The following is a 22,117-nucleotide window of genomic DNA, read 5'->3' on the forward strand; positions in this document are numbered from 1 at the left end:
TAATAGAAACACACATCAGTTTTCTTCTGATATTTCTGTTTGCACTTCTGTTTCATCCAGAGGAGTTCATGAATGACTTTAACTCACTTGGCATCTTTAGTGATGTGATTTTTAATCGTATTTTACAAGAAGTAAAGGTTCATTGAGAAATGTTCAGTTTTTTTAAGCATTGAAATTATTATAAAAAGAAATAAGTGCGATGGTTTCACAGATGAGGATTTGCATATATTCCTGATTTATCTTTTATTTCTTAGAGATCTGTGACGTCTCTCATCGTCCTGCCGGTCCCAGCAGCAGGTCCGTGTTTTCAGCGAGAGCGCCCCCTGCCTGCAGAGCTCTCTGGACGTTCTGCCAGAAAACGCCCGGATGTTGTGCAGCCTGAGGCCAGCTCAGGTAGGTGCGCTTCTTCACCAGCTTCCTCATGCGGTAATATGGAGACAGATGATGAGCAGGAATGTTTTCTAAAAACAGCAGGACCAAAACATCCTTCTGCTCATCAAACAGGCGAAAGCTGCAAGAAATCAGACAAAAGAAAAACAGTAAAGCTATCAAACACTGTCTTGTAGTTGCAGAACACTTTCCAAGAACATTAGCCTAATTTTATTTAAACATTTTATTTAAATCATAAACCTGAAGAGTTTTCTAATCAAACTAATTAGTATTTCTGATATAAAAGAAAATGAAACTTTGCAATACCTTATTTTATCAATCTACTTATACACTGAGCAGCATACAGGCCTTTTGCATTCATGTGAGAGTGGGGAGAACACATTTAGCTAAACTGTGTGCAAGTTATATTTTCTATATGGTTTTTTTATGTCTGTATGGACAGAATAATGTAGAATAAAAGGAGAAAAACCAACAAACTTTTCTTCTCATGTTTGTTTTTGTAGCATCTGCGAGCCCTGGTTCATGCTACATTTTTGGCTTTGTTTGTGTTCTGTCCACTAAGTCAAATTAATCAGTTTGTTGCAACAGGATTACATGAAACATTTATGTTCTTAAACATCTTTGGATATTTATGTTTTACTTGTTTACCATCATCCTCATCCAGCGTTTCTGTTCCCAACTCCAGTTATTTTAAACCTTTATTAATAATATTAGTTTAATGTACCTGAAAAGTCATTTTATTACACTTTGTTTCTCTTGATCAACTTTAGAAAGTAAGAAATACAATAAAAATGTCCCAGTTGGATATATTTGTTGTTTGTTGGAAAATATAAAATGTTTGTCAGTGATAATGTCCTATCTAGAGTAAAAATTTATATTTTGTTAAAAGATAAAATGTTTTATTGAGAGACAGCGCCTCCTATAGGTCCATAAAAATTCATAGGCTACACATAATAAACATTCTGAATAATAAAATGGATGAAATAGATAAAATTTTGCTTTACTTAGACAGCTGATATATTTATATCTAAAAGAGCTTTATTCTTGAGATTAACAGGTCAGAGACAGCGCCCCCACCTGGCCATCTGGATCTCTCTGGAGCACCATTCGCTCTGCAGGTAGCTGCGGCTGATCACACAGATGGTCTTCCTGCTGCCGTAGATGGCATCGGTGATGTTCTCTATGATGGGTTTACCTGTGATATGATATGAGAGGGTTACGATAAAAACAGCAACAGTTTAAAATCTGATTTAAAAAAACCCGATGAAATGGTAATAAAACACAGATAACGATAAAAGTATTCATTTTGTTTATGCTGATTAAATGAGTCATTCAGGCTTAATCTTCCATTTATTAAGCCCAGTACAGCAGTAAAATAGCCTGTTACAGCTAAGTAAATTACATCATGAACAAAAAAAACTTGAGGAAATTAACGCCTTCTGCGAAAACCGTCAGAATAAAATATATATGCAAAATGAGAAATTAACTCATTGTTTCTGGGAAAAACAAACTTTGGAGAAAAATGCGGAAAAGAGCTAATTAACTTATCTCGAGAAAATAATCGGAAAAAGTATCTTTAAAATGGTAAATTAACACGTTATCTTGAGCAAACTATTGGGAAAAAGAAAGTAACTCTCGATCTTGGAAAAACCATCGGGGAATTAATTTTTCTCGAGAAAACCATCGGGGAGAAACTATATGCATAAAATGTCTTGTCTTGACTCGATCAGAACTGTGAATTAAAAAGCCCAGATAAAAGCAGAGTTCACCTGGTTGGAAGTCCCTGTGGTGCAGGCAGAGTCTCCAGCCCTGCTGTCCCTCCAGTACAGGAAGCATCTCTCTGTAAACCCAGCCCTCATCGCGGACGTTATACGACACAAAGGCGTCAAACTGGTGAGGGTCTCGTTTCCTCCCCTTCCTGCTGTTATAGAGAAAGGCCAGGAGGAGGTGGAAGGTGTAGGTGAGATGCCACCTCAGAAAGTGGTAAACGAAGGATGAGAGGAGAGTCAGAACAACCAGACAAGAGCTGGAAATGAAGCAGAGAAACCCGCCATCATCCAAACAGGGCTGGAAATTAAAGTCCAGCAACAAGCTCCCCCGTCTGGACACAGGAAAGGAGCAAACGTACTGATGAGCGTTTACCACCTGGGTCTGCGTGTTGCTCTTTACCCACTGGATAAAATCTGCGTTTGAGCACTCGCAGGTGAACGGGTTTTTGTCCAGGTCCAAGAACGTTAGAGACGGTAGAGACTGGAAAACTGTCTTGTTAATCACATTCAACTCGTTGCCGGCCAGGTTCAGATATCTGAGTGCAGGCAGATTAGCGTGTACCAGGAAATCCAAAGACTTCAGCTGAGACTCGGAGAGATCGAGACTCTCCAGGTTTGGGACTGGAAGAAACAGTTCAGGTTGTAACTCTGACAAATCCGTCTTCGTAAATGTCAGACTCCTCAGCTTCTGGTTGGACTGAAAAGTGTTTGAATATGGAGCACTCAGATAAATATTCTCAGCTTTAAAATATTCCAGATGCTTCATGTTATGAAGGATTCCTCTTTCCAGGTAGTAGATCAGACCCGGGTGATCATACCTGCAGGCCACCGAGACACTTTTTAAGGATTTTATCTTGATGGAGTCTTCATAGGTTTTTAAATAAGGAGTTTTGAAAGGGCCATTGAATTTGAAGTTGACTTGAATATTTTCCAACTGTGGCAAAGTTCTCAAATTTACAAAATATAGTGGAAATGATCCAGAAAACGATTTTAGGCTTTTTAGTCCCAAAAATGTATGATATTTTAGATAGGTCATAAAATATGATGTCACATTCAAATGTTTCAGGGAAGGTAAGCCTTGGAAATCATAATTATTGAGAAATTTTATAAAGTTTTGACTTAAATCCAAGATCTCAAGCTTCTGCAGGCCAACTTTGGTGGAGGCTCTGAACGTCACGAGCAAATTGTCGCTCAAATTTAAAAGCTTTAGGTTAGTAAGACTTTCCAGGACGCATCTTTGCACTTTGGCAATTCTGTTACCATTTAGGTGTAGTTCTGTAAGATGCGTTGTGTTAACAAAATCCTCACAGCCCAAGTGGGAAATGATGTTATCATTCATAATCAAGATCTCAAGGGAGGAGAGGCTCCTGATGTCATGCGGGATCTTTTTTAGCTTGTTGTAGCTCACGTTGAAAAACCTCATTTGCCTCATTGAGTCCATTGATCCTTCTGGAAGTTCACTTATTACACAAAGGGACAGATCAAGATCTGTGAGCTGAGAGCATTGTGCAAGTTTGAGAGTATACATACTGAAATCGATTTCAGACAAATCCAGCTTTCTCAGTGTTGGTGTTTTGCAGGCAATAGCCAACAGTCCATCCCGAAACCGGATGTATGTAAAATATAGTCGTAGGTGATAAAGTGAGTAGAAAGTCTGCAGGACTTTTTGAATCTCCTCATTGGAAAGTGAAAGTATTTCAAGACACAAGTGTGTCACGTTCTTTAGTAATGGTTTGTCTGGTAAATCCCATCGTGCACTGCTTTGCGAAGACATAGAAACATCTAATTTATGGAGATGAGGAAAAATTGGTGTAGTGATGCCAAATTTTATGAGGTGTTCACTACGAACAGACAACTCTTTAAGACCTGAGGAAAAATTCAGATGGAGATCTTTTGTTTCAAAAGAGCAGAATGGATTGTAGGTAAGGTCGACGGTGTGAATATGTGGTAGTCGTAGGATGGGCTGAATATCAACAATTTGCTGGAGCATATTCGAATAGAAATTCACAGTTTCTAAGCTGGTCAGAACCCGAAACGCTGAGTCATGCATGAACCGGATGAAGTTGTGTGAGAGGTCGAGCATGGTGAGGTTGGACAGGCCCTGGAAGACGTTGCTTGTCAGGTTGGTGAGTTTGTTTTCCCTCATGTCGAGAGTTTTCAGTGACACCAGATCGGTGAAAGAACCATCATCCACCTGGACGATTTTATTGTACTCAAGATGCAGGATTTTCATCTTTGACATGCCACAAAAATCTCTTTGGTTAACTCTCTGAATGAAATTGTGTCCAAGTTTTACTGAAACGGCGTCTTTCAGGATGTCATCAGGGATGATCACAAGCTTCCTGTTTGCACAGTCCAGAGAAACTTCAGCAGAGGAACTTTCCTTTGTGCAGTTTTTCAAAGAGTAATGCAGCGAAAGATTGAGATGAAGCAAGAGGCAGAGAAGTTTGCGTGTGAAATAAAAATGCACACTTCCTCTTGCAGCCATGCTTATTTTAGGTTAGTTTTTTTTATCAGTGTTGTTCCATGATGGTTGTCTGCAGAAAACCTGAAAACAGAGAAAAAATACTTAGTGCAACTTTCTTAGTTAATGACAAAGATTTATTTTGGAAAACTTTAGAAAATATCACATTTTCAGACAAAAAGTGAAACATTTGAACATATTTGACAAAAATATTCCCACCCTTTCCCATGATGCATCTGGTTTCTACTGGTAATCTTTGAAATGCTTCAACAATTTGTTTCTCCTGTGCGAAATTAAGTTGAACTAGAAGTTTATCAAAGCAGAAAACTGAGCAACAAAGTCACAGAAAATGCCTACTGAGCTATAAGACGGTCTAAGAAACAAATCCAAAAAAGGGGATGAATGACGGTGTTTGTTTCTTTTCTTTTTATTTTTTTAATCAGATTTACAACATTTGTCACACTCTGCATATTGCTATTTTTAATAGCAATATGTTTGCAGGGTTAGAGGAGTTGCTGAGCAAACTGGACTACAGACATTTTTAAACTTTTACTAAAAGCAGAACTGGATGTAGTCGTTCAGTAATTTTGCTGATCGTTTTAGAAAAAAGTTATTTATGTTTTGTTCTTTCTGCCAAGAATAAGAGATGTTTCTTCACCAAGAAACTAAACAATCATTGATGCTGCAAAATTTTGGAAATTAATGCTTTTCTTTCATTATTTAAATTCTACATTTATGTTCAACAATGATTTACAGATCATCTTTTCATAAAAATCTACTTGGTTTGTTCTAAAAGTTTGTAGTCAAGCTGATAAAAATGCATATCACCAAAACTATGTGTTTTGAATTATGTGTTTTTTTTATCATATTATGTGCCCCAATCACAAACATGATGATTTTGGCAAAAGTGACAGAAACTTTGAACAAAACTTTAAGACGTATTTCATGAAAATGGGATAAAACAGCTACAGCTGGACAAAACAACGAGCACAAAAACGTAAATAACCAAGTCAAAGATTTACCCAAGGATGTTATTTTTTGCAAAAACTATACTGGAATACTTCACTGACTTTTTAATCTAAGTATCATCTCACAATAGAATTTTATTTTAAATTTTTAGTTTGTCAGGAATGGGCATTATTTAACTTGCAACATATTATGTAATCACAATTTTTTCCTGCATTAGCTTAGAAACAATTACACATAACGTGTTCTTTCTCACAGAATAGGTGCAACGTTTAACCAACAAAATATTCCTTAAATGTAGGAATTTCCAGTCATTGATTGAATCAATAAAGTTTCTGATACTCACAGGAAGGCACTTGTGTCAAGCGAAGCGTAAAATGTTTGCGTTGTTAGACTTCCTCCTTATTTCTCTGAAAGTCACACCAACACCAACAGACTCACTACCACTTGTGATGTGAGCGACTTCAGTTACTAAATAAGGAAAATAGGAAGATACAACCCTCATGACCCTCCACTGTTGTGTTGTCTTCACTGAGATTCTTTTAAACGCATTCAGAAAGAAGTGTTTAATTGCTGCACAGACACAACCTTTACATACATCAGGGTAAAGCACCAATGAGGTTCTTTATTTGTTTTTTACACACGTAAGATACACACTTGTGAAGAATAGTAACAAAAGTTCAATAAACTAAAAAGTGAAATAAACTAAAAAGAAAAAAAGAAGCATAAAGTGAGATGTAAATTCAATACATGGAGTTTTTCACAGAATGCCAGTGGTTCTTTGTGTTATTTGTTCCCCTTTTGCCTGAATGTGACCACTACTCATGGATGACAATTTAAACCTCCTTTAGCTATTCATACAAACATAATAATATCCTATCGTACTTTGGATAAACAGATATTTTTTATATACTTTTTATACTATTTGCATTTATCTTCATAATTCCAGATGTTGGACTGAGCACTGAACATAAAGCTTGACTCATGCAGTCTTATATAAACAGTTCCTTGCTTACGGATTGTGAGTTTAAGTTATTGACCCTTTCCACATGACGTCACGCTCTTCAGAACTCCGCCCACTCCGCCATGACAGACGTCAAAACAACCGATGCGTTAATTTAAAGCCTGTAAACAGGCAGCCGGTAACCAAAAATCGCTTTTATTTAGTTGATTTCACTTTAAAAATGGTGACAGGATGCTGCGCGGTCGACTGCACAAATAGACAAGGATAGAAACCAAACTTGTCATTTTATTGTATGACTTTTAATGAGGAAAGATGGCGACGGTGGATAGCAGCCGTTAGTCATAATCAGCCCTCGGTGTAACCGCGGATTTGCAGCGAACGCTTTTCACAATGTAAGAAGATTACGTTAAAAGTAAGTGTAATTAGAAAGATATAAAATATCGCATTATGGAGAAAGTACGCGTCTAACCGTTGGTAACCATGGAGACGGTGCCGCACCGTCATGTAGCCTAGCATGTATGAAAAAAAACTGGTTAGCATCTCGTCTTCTGTACGTTTTATAGGCTCCTCCGGTGTGAGGAGAAACGCTGTTTGTGACTTGGTGATGTAAATCATGCGGTGTGAATTCAGGCACAGTCGGTAATTTGATCAACACATCAGGATTGAGGAGGTATGGGTCGGTTTCTAAGCTAGCTGTTTTCATCTTTTGTAAATGTGCCGTCTATGAGCCCCGACCAGGTGTGTTACGTTCAAAGACAATTTAGTTTGATTGAACAAGAAGAAGCCACGAATGAACTGGCAAAAACAACTTATGAAAACAATTTCAGTCTCTTTGCTCAATACTCCCGTCGCTCACTTGCGACGTCCATCATGGCGCCTGATTGCGTGACGTAGATGCAAAGGGTCAATATACAGTAGCTATGCAGTTTTAAGATTTCCCTTTTTAGAAATCTTTATTGAAAGCTTCTCAGTGGGACTACACTCTCTGACTTCTCTCAGCATTGTGTTGGTCCAGTTAGGAGAGCTGGGTTTTTAGGGGGATCGTCCTTTGTCTGCAGAGCTTTCCGGACGTTTTGCCAGAAAACTCCTGGATGTTTTTCAGCCTTAGACCAGCTTAAGTAGGTGCATTTCTTCAGCAGCTTTCTCATGCGGTGGTAAGGAGACAGATGCTGAGGAGGGATGTCCTCCAAAAACAACAGAATCAGCACGTCTTTCTTCTCGTCAAACAGGCGGAAACTGCAAGAGGTCAGATGAAATGGGAATTAAATCTATGCAGAAATTCATATTCAACTCAAAATCCTCGTTTGTTGTCTGTCATAACAAGAAATGTAAATCTTGAACTAATGTTCTCATTTTTCAATCAGTGAGATCAAATAAGGTTTTATGTCATTAGTACCACTGGGAGTTCCTGATTCTGTAATTGATAGTTGGAAAGGTTTATATTGTTTTATGAAGCATCCATATTCTTATTTTCTCATTGAATAGAGATACCTGGCCATCTGGATCTCTCTGGAGCACCATTCGCTCTGCAGGTAGCTGCGGCTGATCACACAGATGGTTTTCCTGCTGCCATAAATGGCATCGGTGATGTTCTCTATGATGGGTTTACCTGTGGACACAACGTATATGGTGCATCAGAGTGTCTTTAAGAAACTTTACCAGGCAATGACATTAAAAGAGCAGCAAAACTTTCTGCTTTAATATTACACTATGAGCAGAGGTGGGCAGAGTACCCAAAGATTGTACTCAAGTAAGAGTAGCACTACTTCAACATATTATTGCTCAAATAAAAGTAAAGAGTAGCCTTCCAAGTAATTTGATCATATTATCAATCATTTAATATTTTAAAATGACACCATCAGTTGGACAAAAGTATAAAGTTATGTGGAAAATTTGATATTTTAAAGACCAAAATGACAATAATTCATATAGTTAGCAAAAAAAAAAAAAAAAAGCCAAATCAGGCAAAGTAAAGTTTCTTTCAATAAAAAAATATGAAACTTTAACAAAAACTGTAGGTCTGTGTCTGCTGAATTTTTGGCTAAAACATGTTTTTGATTCAGTGGGTATAAAATCCAGAAATTTTAAATGATTGATAATTTGATCAGTTACTCAGTACTTGAGTAGATATTTTACCAAATTCCTTTTTACTCTTACTTAAGTAATTTCTTGGATGGCAACTTTTTACTTTAACTTGAGTAAAAATATGTTGAAGTATAGACAGACAATACAAGGAACGCTAAAAAATGACATTTTCTTTGAAAAAACAAAGAGAAACATAGTAAAATCCATCCTTTACCTGGTTGGAAGTCTCTGTGATCCAGACAGAGTCTCCATCCTTGTTCTTCCTCCAGCACAGGAAGCATTTCATGGTAAACCCAATCCTCATCTTGGGAGTTATAGGACACAAAGGCGTCAAACTGGTAGGAGTCTGCCTTCTTCCCTTTCCTGCTGTCATAGAGAAATGCCAGAAAGAGGTGGAACATGTAGATGAGATGCCACTTCAGGAAGTGGTAGACGAAGGATGTGAGGAGAGTGAGAACAACCAAACTAGAGCTGGAAACGAAGAAGAAAAAGTTGCCTTGGTCCCAACAGGACTGGATATCAAAGTCTAGCAACAAGGTTCCCTGTTTGTGTACCGGGAAGGAACAAACGTACTGATGAGCGTTTATAACCTGTGTTTCCTTGTTGCTCTTTACCCATGTGATAAAATCTGCATTTAAGCACTCGCAGGTGAATGGGTTGTTGCTCAGGTCCAAGTACGTTAAAGACGGGAGAGCCTGGTAGACTGATTCTTTGATCTGACTGATCTCGTTGTTGGAGAGTTTCAGATATCTGAGAGCAGAAAGATTGGCCTGCGTCAAGAAATCCAAAGACTTGATTTTGCATTTTGCAAGATCAAGAGTCTGCAGGTTTGGGATTGGTAGAAACATACCAGGATTCAAGTTTGACAAATCTGTTTCTGCAAGTGTCAGACTTTTGAGCTGGGGATTAAAATGAAATGTTTCTGCAGGTGGGGCGTTTATGTAGATATTCAGGGCGCGGAAACTTTCCAAATGCTTCATAGACTGGAGGAGCTCAGTTGGCATGTCGAGCGGAAAGCCGTAGTGACAGTCTTTGGAGATCATAGTGAGCGTTTTCATAGATTTTAAGGTAAAAAAGCTTTCATTAATGTTTGAATGATGGGTTTTTAAAATGCCATCATTGTACAAATACAATGTAATATGCTCTAAAAGTTGTAGTCCCGTGAAATTAGGTTCATAATCATATGGGAGACATACTGTAAGAGATTCCAGGTTGATTAACTCCTGAAACACTTCAGGATTTACTTTTCCAATTGAGTTTCTTGTCACATTCAAATATTTTAGTTTCTGTAAACCTTGAAAGTCACCTGATTCTAGAGATATGATAGAGTTATGGCTCATATCTAAGACCTCCAGCTTGAACAGAGTCTTTTTAAAGGTGTCTCCAACTGTCAAAATCAGATTGTTACTCAAACCTAAAACCTTCAGATCAGTGAGACCCTGCAAGACGCATCGCTTCAGTTTGGTAATGCGATTGTTATTCAGGTAAAGCTCTATCAGACGGGTTGTGTTCAGAAAATCCTCACAGTTCAGTTCTGAAATTAGATTGTTGCCAACAAGCAAGATCTCCAGAGAAGATAGGTGTCTTATGTCAAACGGTACGTTGGTGAGCCGGTTGGTGGTCAGATTCAAGAACTGCAGCTGTTCTAATGATTGAAGTGAGCCTTTTGGTAGTTTACTAATGTAACTTTCTCTCAGGTAAAGCTGAGTAAGTTCAGAGCAAGGCTGAAATTTAAGAGTGAAATTGGTCAGACAGTTAGGCAAATCCAGTGTTTTTAGAGCTGGTAGTTTGCAGACAGTGGTCAATAATCCTTTCCTAATCCACTCATCTAAATGTTGTAATCTGAGATGGCTCAATGAGTAGAGACTCTTCAGGACTTTTTCCGTTTCTATAAATGACAACACAGCGTCTGCAATGTACAGCTTCACCACACGTTTCAGTAACGTTTTGTCTGTTATGTCCCATTTAAGGGTTGAATTTCCTTCACATCCAGACAGACTTATCATTTGGAGGAAAGGGAAGATTGGAGTTGTGATGCTGAATCTTTCCAGGTTTCGACCAGAAATGTCAATCTCTCTCAGACTGGAGAAGTTCAGAGAAAGCTCTTTGGTCTCGAATGATGAAAACCGGTTGCATCTTAGTTTGAGGGTCTGTATTTGTGGTAGCTGTAAAACGGGCTGGATCTCAACAATTTGTTGGAGGTCATTGTTGCCTAAATCTAGAGTTTGTAAACAGTACATGTGGCGAAAAGCAGAGCAGTCAATGAACTGAATGAAATTGTTGCTGAGGTTGAGGAGTGTGAGGTTGGACAGGCCATAAAACACGTCTCTGGTCAGGTGGTTGAGGTTGTTATGTTCCATGGAAAGTGTTTTAAGGAAAACCAAATCACTGAAAGAACGATCGTAGACAATGTCAATTTGATTGAATCCAAGATGGAGTCTTCTCAGCTGTGACATTTTGGAAAAGTCCTTTCTGGTGATTTTCTTCAGCCTGTTGTTGTTAAGTTGAACCGAAGCAGCATTTTTAGGAAAGTCGTCAGGGATCGTCTCGAGGTTCCTGTTTGCGCAGTCCAGAGAAACCTCAGCAGAGCGAGTCTCCTGATAAAGTATGGTGCAGTTTTTCAGTGAGTAAGCCAGCGATGGAGTAATGTGAAGAAGACAAAACGGTTCCAAAATGAAAAATAATAACAAGTGTCCCCTAGTGGCCATCCTTGGGAATTACAAGGATCTTGATCTTCAGGCCTGCAATAAGAAACAAAACATCATGTCTGCAAAATGTGATCATGATTTTATTTGCAATAGCAGGAAATTATTATAATTAACAGAAATAGTGACTTGAAAATATGACAGTGTTAGAGCCACGCTAAGAAAAAAGTAAAAGTAAAAAATTTATATTACAAGAATAAATTGATAGGATTACAAGAATAAAGTCAAAACATTCTCATTTTATTCTAGTAATATTATGATTAAATTCTCAAAATATTATGATGTTATTCCCGTATTATTATGACTTTATTCTTGTATTACTGTGACTTCATTTTTGTAATACTATGTCTTTATTCTCGTTATTTCAACTTTATTCTTGTACAACTTTATTCTCATAATATTATGACTTTATTTGTGTAATGAAGTCACTTTATACAAATAAAGTTGCAATACTGTAACTTGATTCTCAAAATATTATGACTTTATTCTCATTATTTCATTTTTTATTTTATTTTTTATTAATATGTCCCTAGTACTCTGCATATAAAAACATCAGTCATTTAGAAAAAAATGAGATAAATGGCTTCAGTTTCATCAAAATGATCAGTTTTATTGATCATGTCCGGCTTCTTTTCACTGACTCAAAATGATGAGTTTTAGTCTTAAGGTTGATAAATATTTTAATCTGTTGATAAAATAATAAATGCACGCTTGTCATTATTTTATTTATGCATGGCATCAACATGATTGCTGCCTATTTTTTTTTAAATTAAATCAGAATAAGTGAGATTTCATGCCAAACTCTCTCTTGCAGAGTTTTTCTTGTAGCTGAATCAAATATTTGATGAAGAGTTACACTAAAATTAATGCTTTCATTCAAAAAGTGAATGTTGTATTAATAAAAGATGCATAAATGGTTCTGATACTCACAGTTTGACACCCGACGTTCGTCTTTCATGCCAGGTTGACCTTGAATAAGTTCCCTGTTTTATACCTGAAAGAGACAATGACCATCGCATTTGATTAAAACTGCTTCACCTTTTTAGTACCCGCCAATTAACCCAAACAAAGCACTGCAGTGTATCTGGTACCTCAGTGAGGGAAGAGCTGTGATCAGTGGGTTCATCTGACTGGTAAAATCAGGAACTGCTTTGAAGATTAAAGAGTAAAATTCATTGTTTTTTCTGTCCTGTCGGCATTTGGCTGACATTTATTTCATCATATCAGAAAGAGAAGCAACATGTCAGAGCTTCAGATGGAGTTTTACCAATATTTTAACACAAAGAAAAAATAATTCAGTATCTGTTAAATATTTGTAAAAGATGCTTTGCATCAAATTTATGACATCAGAGTAACACAGTAAATGTTTTATTTGGTTAAATTTTTTCAATTACCACAGTTTGTGTTAAATTCGACACATTTACGTTGCTAATATTTTAACACAACTGACGTATTAAAATTATTTAATGACTGTGTAAAATAATTTAATGAAATAATTTTTAACACAATAAGTCTTGAATTATTAGCAAAGAAAATGTGTTGTTATGTATACACATTGATGTTGTTTTTGACACATTTTGTGTTGATATTAACACATCCGTTTTGAGCGTGAACCCAGGTTCTGTTCAGTACCCATCCTGGGTGTCAAACCCAAGGCCCAGGGGCCAAATCTGGCCCACCACAGCATCTTATGTGGCCCTGACAGTTGTGTGTCTTAATATTAGAGAAGTTTTTATCTTCTTACTGCCAAATCACTCCTTTGGTTTTTGTGATTCCACAACCATGAAAATTTACACAAATTCACAGATACTCGCATTTTTTCACACTGATGCATTAATGTTGGTTCATCGCACATTTTCTGCAAAAAATTTGGAAAACGTTGGGTTTGAGTGATGCTAACTCCTCCTACCTGCAGGTGGCAGTACTTCATACCGCTTCTCCATAACTGTAAATATTTCTAAATTTAAGCAAAAATTAAATTACAAAAAAAAATTACAAAACAATTGCAAAATCCTCAGGGGTCTGATCAGTGTGAAAAATGCTCAATATTATTTAATTTTAAGAAGTACTTTATTAATATTTTAACAATTTTGACATGTCTGCTCTAACTGTGTGTGTGTGTGTGTGTGTGTGTGTGTGTGTGTGTATATATATATATATATATATATATATATATATATATATATATATATATATATATATATATATGTGTGTGTTTTTAAATTCCGCCTTAAGGCCTATGTGTTTTCCTCTTGTTATCGAGCTCATTAGCTAAATAAATAAATTTTTTATTATTTGTGATGGTCTGGGACTGGTGCATGACTCTAAATTTCTAAAGTTTGGAAAATGTTTTACTCCTTACACTGTAAATAAAGCAGAAGGGCCACATTTTGTTTTACACATATTGTTTCACAAACTCATTTAGAGTTAATTTTCTCTTCTTTTTTCAACGATCAGGATTTCTCCTAGAAATCTGTCAGGACTGACAGAAAAGTGTTTTGAATTTGAAACATTAAGATGCAAATTCTGGGAGCATCATTGTTCTCCCTGCGGTTTTCTGTTTATTGTATTAGTTCCTCTTCACATGAATGAGGTAAAAACTCAAACTTCCTACCTATCAGTTTGTATAAAAAGAAAAAAAGATGAAATGCACATATTTACCCATCTTACTCCAAAATAAACTTTACCCTAAAGTAGACATCTGCTGCATTGAAAATGGGTGATTTGTTGTCTGACGTTTTGGGGATTGATACCATTTTCAATTTTTAGATGAACTAAGATTTGATTTAAGTTCATTGCGGCTTTGACTAAGTTGCAACAATAAGTGTCAATTTATAGAAGTTGGTGTTAAGTTGTCTGTCGTCAGGGTCAAACCTTCCCATTTTGAAATCCCACATTAAATAATTTAAAAAAAACTATAAAAGCTACAAAAGACAGTAGAAATTGTTCACATTCTCTGTTTCTCTTTAATTTTCCTGTGAATGTGGAGCGAAACTGTTCACATATTTACATTGCAGTAAATAAGCCTGATACTAGAGGGCGCTGTTGAACCTTCAGGAGCAAGTAAAAGACAATATTTTCTATGCATTGTAATTTTATTTAAATTTAACAGCATTCCTTTCAAAATGAATTTTGTTTAATGAAAATGACTTTTTACAGAAGTGTACATTGTTGGCTGTGGTTTATATGAATTACTTGATAAATATCCATGACCTAAATAATTTATTAAAATGTACTAAAGACTGTTTATCTACAGGAAGACAACAACAATAATAATTTTCTACCTTAGACAATCAAAATTATTGAAAAACACATAATTTCTGAAACTTAATATAAGTAAAACATTAACATACTGACAAAATTCTTAACTAAATGATATTGTGATAAAGCAAAAATATTATTATAATTAACTGATATCCGGGTGAAAATAGTTTTGAATAACTACATATTTAATATTTTACCAGCGTACAGTGACATTAAACTAAGTATTCTGTGTTGAATTAAAGATTGTCTGAAGATCCTTTATCAGAAAGACAAAGTAAACTTTTGCCGTTTCCCAGTAGGAGTTTAGATTAAATCAGAACGTTTTTTTACTTGAATATTAATTTTAGCATGTGGCTTTTTCATACAAAGCCTCCCCAAGCAAAGTGACTTTACTCTTTTCCTCTTTCTTGATTTTATGCTGCAAACTTTTACAATAAGCTTCCATTTTGCTGCTTCTTTCAGCGTCCAGCCGGTACCAGTTCAGTGAGAGCGCCCCCTGCCTGCAGAGCTCTCTGGACGTTCTGCCAGAAAACTCCCGGATGTTGTGCAGCCTGGGGCCAGCTCAGGTAGGTGCGTTTCTTCACCAGCTTCCTCATGCGGTGATATGGAGACAGGTGATGAGCAGGAATCTCCTCCAGAAACAGCAGAATCAGAACATCTTTCTGTTCGTCGAATAGACGAAAGCTGCAAGAAATCAGACAAAAACTGGAGACAATTAAGTTACTCGCTCAACGGAGAACTTTATTCAGCTTTTATGCTTTTTTATAATGTAAGACCTGCAAACAAAATATATGCTACAGGTACTTTAAAATGCCATATTTAACCAAGTTATTACTATAAAATATAGAGCTTTTCAGCAGTTGTGAAAACAAGATCACCTGAGAAAATGCCCCAAAAAAACAAACAAAAAAAATGGCTAGAAAAATAAATTACTTCATGTATTGCTTCAGGTTTTTTGGTAAAGCATATTATATGTATATTTATTTATTGCTTTTTGCAGTAAATATTATCTTACGGTTTGCCACCATTCATTTTCATTTTATCTGATGTCCCTATAAATGTCTTTAATGTGTATTGCACAGTTTAGTTTGAGAAAAGTTTGAAGGTATTTACAGTGGAGATTAAATAATTCTCGGTTGAAGTGTTATCAGATTACATCTTCTTGCCTCGTTCTCTTAGTAAATAAAAACTTTGCTCAGTAGTCGTAACATGGCAACCGTTTCAGAAACAACATGCAATGCTTATGTTTTTTTCTCAACCTGTCTGAATAATATCTGAACACTTATCCCCACCTGGCCATTTGAAACTCGTTGGAGCACCATTCGCTCTGCAGGTAGCTGCGGCTGATCACACAGATGGTCTTCCTGCTGCCGTAAATGGCGTCAGTGATGTTCTCTATGATGGGTTTACCTGTGGACACAACAACTTCAGTAAACCAGCTGTCTTTTGAAGAGACACTCACCTAAAAAAGGGCTGTTTGTTTAAATATTAATTTAAAATGTTTTCAGTATTTTTTCAAGCTACGCAACTCTAAGAAAAATGTCAGTTTTAATTTTATTTAAAGCATTTTATTTTAAATGAAAATTTACTTATTTGTTAAATGTCGTGATTGTATAATATGAACTAGATAACAAATGTTTTTTGTTTTTGTGTAGTGGAGTACAGAGCTCTCTTTACATGGGATTAACTCATACTTAATTTTCTGACAGCAAATTAGCTGCATACATCATACGATTCTATCTATATATTTTTATTATTATTTTCATTTTTTTATTGTTGTGTGTTATGCTGGGACAAACAAATTTCCCCCTTTTGAGGATCAATAAAGTATTATCTTGTCTGAACTTATTTTATGTTCGCAATGCATACACAAGGGTGATTTCTGACCAAGCTTTGAATTTCAGTAGTTAGCACAGATTTTTTTTTTCTGATTATCTATCTCATACTGTCATACATACTCCAGGTTTAAATCTTCTGCATTACGTCTCAGAGGTTTGTAACACAAACTGAAGAAGTACTGGTGATATGTTACCTGGTTGGAAGTCTGTGTGGTGCAGGACTGATATGTTACCTGGTTGGAAGTCTCTGTGGTGCAGGACTGATATGTTACCTGGTTGGAAGTATGTGTGGTGCAGGACTGATATGTTACCTGGTTGGAAGTATGTGTGGTGCAGGCAGAGTCTCCATCCCTGCTCTCCCTCCAACACTGGAAGCATCTCTCTGTAAACCCAGCCCTCATCGTGGACGTTATAGGACACAAAGGCATCGAACTGATGACCATCGTTCTTCTTCTTCCGTTTGCTGTCGTAGAGAAAGGCCAGGAAGAGGTGGAATGCATAGACTAGATGCTGCCTTAGGAAGTGGTAAACCAAGGATGTGAGGAGAGTCAGAACGACTAAACAAGTGGTGGAAATGAAGCAGAGAAAGCTGCCGTTAAAGCAGGACTGTGTATGGAAATCTAGTAGCAAGGTTCCTTCTTTGCTGACAGGAAAGGAACATTTATATTGAGGAGCGTCTACTACCTGTGTCTGCTTGTTGGTCTTCACCCACTGGATGAAACCTGCGTTCGAGCAATCACAGGTGAACAGGTTGTAGCTCAGGTCTAAGTACGTTAGAGACGGCAGAGCTTCCCAAACAGACTCCTTGATCATAATAATTTTATTGTCTGTCAGTTTCAGATATTTGAGTGCAGAAAGGTTGGCTTGCAGCAAAAAGCCCATAGATCTCAGCATCGAGTTGGTGAGATCGAGTCTTTGCAGGTTTGGGATTGGTCGAAACAGTTCAGGTTTCAGATCGGACATGTCAGTGTTTGTTAATGTCAGGCTGCTGAGATGGGGGTTGAACTGGAATGTATCTACATCTGGAGCTTCCTCAAACACACCCACAGCTTCGAAAGCTTCCAGATGTCCCATAGCTTCAAGCATTTCCTTTAGGTTCTGCAGACGAAAGGGGAGGTCTGTGCAGCCAATCACTGTGAGAGATTTTAACAACTTCAAATCACTTAAGCCACCATGTTTGTTTGGATAAGGATTTTTAAAAGTAAATCCTTTTCCAAAGTAAACTGTAAGATTTTCCAAGCGCTGCAATCCTTGAAGTTTAGGTTTATACCCAAATGGGAATGAGACATTTAGGTCCACCAGGTTCCTCAATTCAGGAAATGTTTTAATTTTCATCAATGTTAAATCGTCACTTGCCATCTTTAAATGTCTTAGGGACTGTAAACCCTCGAAAGTATTTGAAAATAATTCATCTATATCGTTTTCACTCATGTCCAAGAACTCGAGCTTATGCAGGGCGACTTTAAATGTGTCTCCAAATGCTCTCAGCTTATTGTAACCCAGATCTAAATGCTTTAGCTCAGTAAGATGCTCTAAAACGCATCTCTCCAGACTTGGAATCTGGTTTGTGTTCAGATTAAGCTCCACGAGACGGGTTGTGTTCTCAAAATCCTCACAGCTCAACTTTGAGATATAATTGTTATCCAAGTGCAGGACCTTAAGGAAGGCGAGGCTCCTAATGTCGTGTGAAACTCTAGTGAGCTGGTTGTCACTCATATTTAGGACCTGCAGCATCTTCATCGATTGTATTGAGCCATTCGTCAGTTCATCTAAATTGGTTTCCTGCAGGTAAAGCTCTGTGAGCTGAGAGCAAGGAGCAAGTTTCAAAGTCATGTTGTTCATGTTGTTGTAGAACAAATCCAGCCGCCTCAGTGATTGAATTTTGCAGACAGCAGATAGCAGCCCTCTCTTTATCCACCTGACCACCATATTTATTTTGAAATGTCTCAATGAGATGAGATTCTGCATGACGTTTTGCACTCCTTTAAAGGAAAGTGCGTTCTCTTCAACATAAAACTGCGTTATGTTCTCTAGTAACGTTTTGTCAGATATGTCCCATTTTAGTTTGGTTGGTGTTGAACATGTTGACAGTTCTACCACCTGAAGGTGAGGGAAGGTGGGTGTTGTGATGCTGAACTTTCTCAGGGAGCCACCAGAAATAAACAGCTGCTGTAAACTTGAGGATTTGTTCAGCAGGAAGTTTTTGCTCTCAAAAGACGACAGCTCGTTACATCTGAGGCTGAGCGTCTGTATCTGTGGTAGCTGAAAGATGGGCTGAATTTCGTCAGTGGTTTTTAGCGCATTATAATCCAAGTTCAAAACTTTTAAGCTTGTCAGGAACCGAAAGGCAGATGTATGGATGAAATAAATACCACTAGAGCTTAAATCAAGCGTGGTGAGATTCGACAGACCCTGGAACATGTTTGCAGTCAGGGCGGAGAGGTCGTTGTTTCTCATCACAAGTGTTTCCAATGAAACCAAATCATTGAAACATCCATCATCCACAGAAGTGATGCCACTTTTTCTCAGACCCAGATATCTCAGCCTAGACATGCCCCGGAAATCTTCTTTAATTTTCTGAATGCTGTTGCCCCTGAGCTCAATTGAAACGGCCTCTTTGGGAATGTCGTCAGGGACGGAAACAAGGTCCCTGTTCGCACAGTCCACAGAAACACCAGCGGACGGGTTGTCCTCATAAAGTATTGAACAGTTTTTCAGTGAATAGGTCAGAGAGGGGTTAATATGAAGGAGGAAACAGAAAAGTCTCAGGATGAAATTTAAAAGCAAAGCCATGCTTGTTCAGTTTGTTACGTAGATCATCTGTGGAGCACAATAAGCAATACATTTCTCATTAATAATTGCAGTAATTGCAACATTTTCAGCTGGTGCGGTTCTCTTTCACACTGCAAACGAACCAAACTAATTGAAAAAGCTGTTTCCCTCCTCGCCTGTGGTGGCGCTGCACCACAAGCCGCTGAAGGAAACAACATGCAATCCTCTGGAGACAACACGGAACGCATCTTCCTCCTTTACAAAATGTAAACAAAAATGGAGATTTTAGCGGTTGTAGGATCTATTTTTTTATCTTTGGTGAAAGACTAACAGTCATTTCTCCATCTAACATGTTTGTTTTGGATGTATTTACCCAGAATGCCCTGCGCTACAGCCTGCTTCCTGCTTTTGGAGCGGTTTCCGGCCCGCTTGTGTCCACATATGCCTTCGAACCGAGACTTAGATTTTTAGGCGGACCAGAGATTTATTTTTTTTCTGTTGTCCGCATAAAAGTTTGATTGTGCAATCTAACAAACGAGACTTTCTCTTTTTTTTAATCCATTTTATCACATTTTTATAACGTATTTATTTACTAATGCCGACAAAATAGTAAAAATACAAAACAAATTAATCCTGAAATACAAATTATATTGTTTTTTTTTAAAACATCATTAATTGGATTTTATCATGAGAACCATTGTCAAAATTAAATATATCATGATAAATTTGCCTAAGAACCAGACTTTATAGGCAGAGAACTGGGCTGATGTGAATCCACCTGGATTAATCTAGAGAAATTTTATTTAATTTTAGAAATTAGAATAAAAACAATAAAACAGAAATACAATTTTTCTGTTAGACTCTATAAGAGCTCCTGTTTTCCTGTCTCTAAACTCTCATTGTGAAGCTCGTCTAGTCATTTACAGACGTTAACAAAGCCATGAGGTTAAAAATGTTTTAATTTTATGGTTAATTTTATGAGTTTAAGAGGCTGGTTTCTCACCGTGTTTAAAGATTTCATGACATGTGTCCAAAATAAACATCTGATCTTTGTTTAACAGTAAATATCTTTCATTGTTCAGAGTTCATAATGATACACTGATCCTGCACACCACATTCAGTCTATTTGACTTCATGAGTTCACATTGATAGTGTTTCATTTATATCTAAACAGCAAACTTTAATTTAATTTAAAGGTAAATGTTTCCTTTTCTTGAAAAAATGGAAAGTTAATGAAACTTTTTTTCATATTTGTCAGTTGTTCAGCGATTAATAAATGTAATTGATACTCACTGATTGTCGTCACATCTTCATGTTCAATTTCTGGAGCTAAAATAGAGAAATGAGGACTGAAAGGGGTGGTCAGCTATCTCTCTTGAGACTTCCTTAAATTAAAAAGGAAAACAGAAGGCATGTGATGCATTTTGGCTTCATTAAAATGTTTAAAATGCTGAAGGTGTCCAAATAGCACCAAGCCATGTTGTTATAATTAATTTGAATGATTTGTCATCATGAATTAAGTATAGATTTAAATATAAATGATTTTACAAATACTGCAGATTTCTTTGAAAATTATATCTGGAAGGATTTATCATGCTGTACGTTATTAGAGGTACAGATATTTAAAATGTCTTCAGGATAAGTTGAGGTGAGATTGTTAATTTCCTTTAGTGGTAACATGCACCGACAAAACAATCCCCATCTGGATTTTGACCTTTTCCTTATTGTGTGTCGCTTTAGTTCCTTGTTTCAGATGCACTGCTGTCCTTTCACAAGGAAGTTTACTGAAGTGAAAGGGGAGTGAGGCAATAAAACAGAATAAATAGAGTACAAAGTGTGGCCAGAGGAGGTAAACGTGTTTTACGTCTGTGAGGAAGTCACTTCACCAAGCACAAAAATTGGACAAAAGATATGTTGGAAGCTTTTAGTCATTAAAACACAATTTCTGTGTTTTTAATTGCATGGATTTAATTATTCACACATTAAATTAAATAATAAATCCAAGTCAATTTATTAAGTTGGTATGTTAAATAAATGTAAATAAAGTAAGTTAGACACACTTAATTCAATCACATTAACTTTCTTTTAATGTTTTTTCAGTGTGGGGAGATGTTTCTTTTTTACTCAAGTAAAAGTAAAAAGTAGCCATCCAAACACATTTGAGTAAAAGTGAAAAAATATTTGGTAAAAAGTCTGCTGAAGAACCGAGTATCTGATCAAATTGTCAATCATTTAATATTTAAAAATTACATACTCTTTACATTGGAGCAAAAATATAAAGTTAAGGGGAATTTTTTGTATTTTAAAGACGTAAATCACAATAATTAATATAAGTAACAAAAAATACCCAAATCCTATATCCAAATGAAAGCACTATTTTCAGGTTATATGTTTAAAGATAGAGGCATATGAACAGGCATATAGAAATGGATTATTTTAAAAAAAGATAATTATAAGGAGAATAGAAATTTATTGTAAACATATAAACATTTAATTTATAACAGAAATGTGAATTGAAATTAATTTTGAATACAAATTTGAAATTAAAAGCTCTAAAGCGGGGCTTCATCAAACCAGAACACGCTGCTTCCCGTCTCATCATTTCTCCTGGACATGTTTGGCATGGATCAAATTGTATTCTTGGGGAAAAAAACCTCATGCAAACTTTGAAACATGAAGGTGACGGTATTGGTTTTTATTTTGGGGATAATCTTTGCTGCTGCAGGACTTGGCCAGCTCAGCATCTTAGAATCCACCATGTTTATCAAAAGGTTGTTGAGGAACATGTCCGATAAATAAATAAAACCTAAAGGGGAACTGGACGGTGCAACATGATGATGGAATGTATCTAACCACCAGAATAAAGATCTGGTTCCGGTTCTCAGTTACAGAACTCAGTG

At 36.6% G+C, this 22,117-nt stretch overlaps 1 protein-coding gene across 1 annotated transcript; it reads right to left on the reverse strand.

The window, feature by feature from the left end:
- Positions 1–99: 99 nt before the first annotated feature.
- Positions 100–20,564, reverse strand: LOC106964283 (uncharacterized). The gene is made up of 11 exons (XM_015059694.1): positions 20,511–20,564; positions 16,679–19,265; positions 15,900–16,017; positions 15,078–15,291; positions 12,976–12,980; positions 8,853–11,347; positions 8,045–8,162; positions 7,554–7,789; positions 2,160–4,652; positions 1,468–1,585; positions 100–511 (listed from the first exon to the last, which is right to left on the reverse strand). Exons 2-11 carry the CDS (start codon positions 19,236–19,238, stop codon positions 271–273), a joined length of 8,598 nt encoding a protein of 2,865 aa, XP_014915180.1. The 5' UTR covers positions 19,239–19,265; positions 20,511–20,564; the 3' UTR covers positions 100–270.
- Between the last annotated feature and the right edge of the window lie 1,553 nt (positions 20,565–22,117).

Source organism: Poecilia latipinna, unplaced genomic scaffold (assembly GCF_001443285.1).
Source record: "Poecilia latipinna isolate Pla-1442-1.1 unplaced genomic scaffold, P_latipinna-1.0 Scaffold1651, whole genome shotgun sequence".
NCBI lineage: Eukaryota > Metazoa > Chordata > Actinopteri > Cyprinodontiformes > Poeciliidae > Poecilia > Poecilia latipinna.

Excerpts from the sequence above, each read along its gene's own strand:
- LOC106964283 (XM_015059694.1), bottom strand. The coding sequence starts at position 19,238 with ATGGCTTTGCTTTTAAATTTCATCCTGAGACTTTTCTGTTTCCTCCTT. Across the intron at positions 4,653-7,553 it reads CCTAACTGGACCAACACAAT|TAAGCATGGCTGCAAGAGGA; the intron begins GCTGAGAGAAGT and ends ACTAACCTAAAA. Across the intron at positions 512-1,467 it reads AGAGAGATCCAGATGGCCAG|CTTTCGCCTGTTTGATGAGC; the intron begins GTGGGGGCGCTG and ends GATTTCTTGCAG.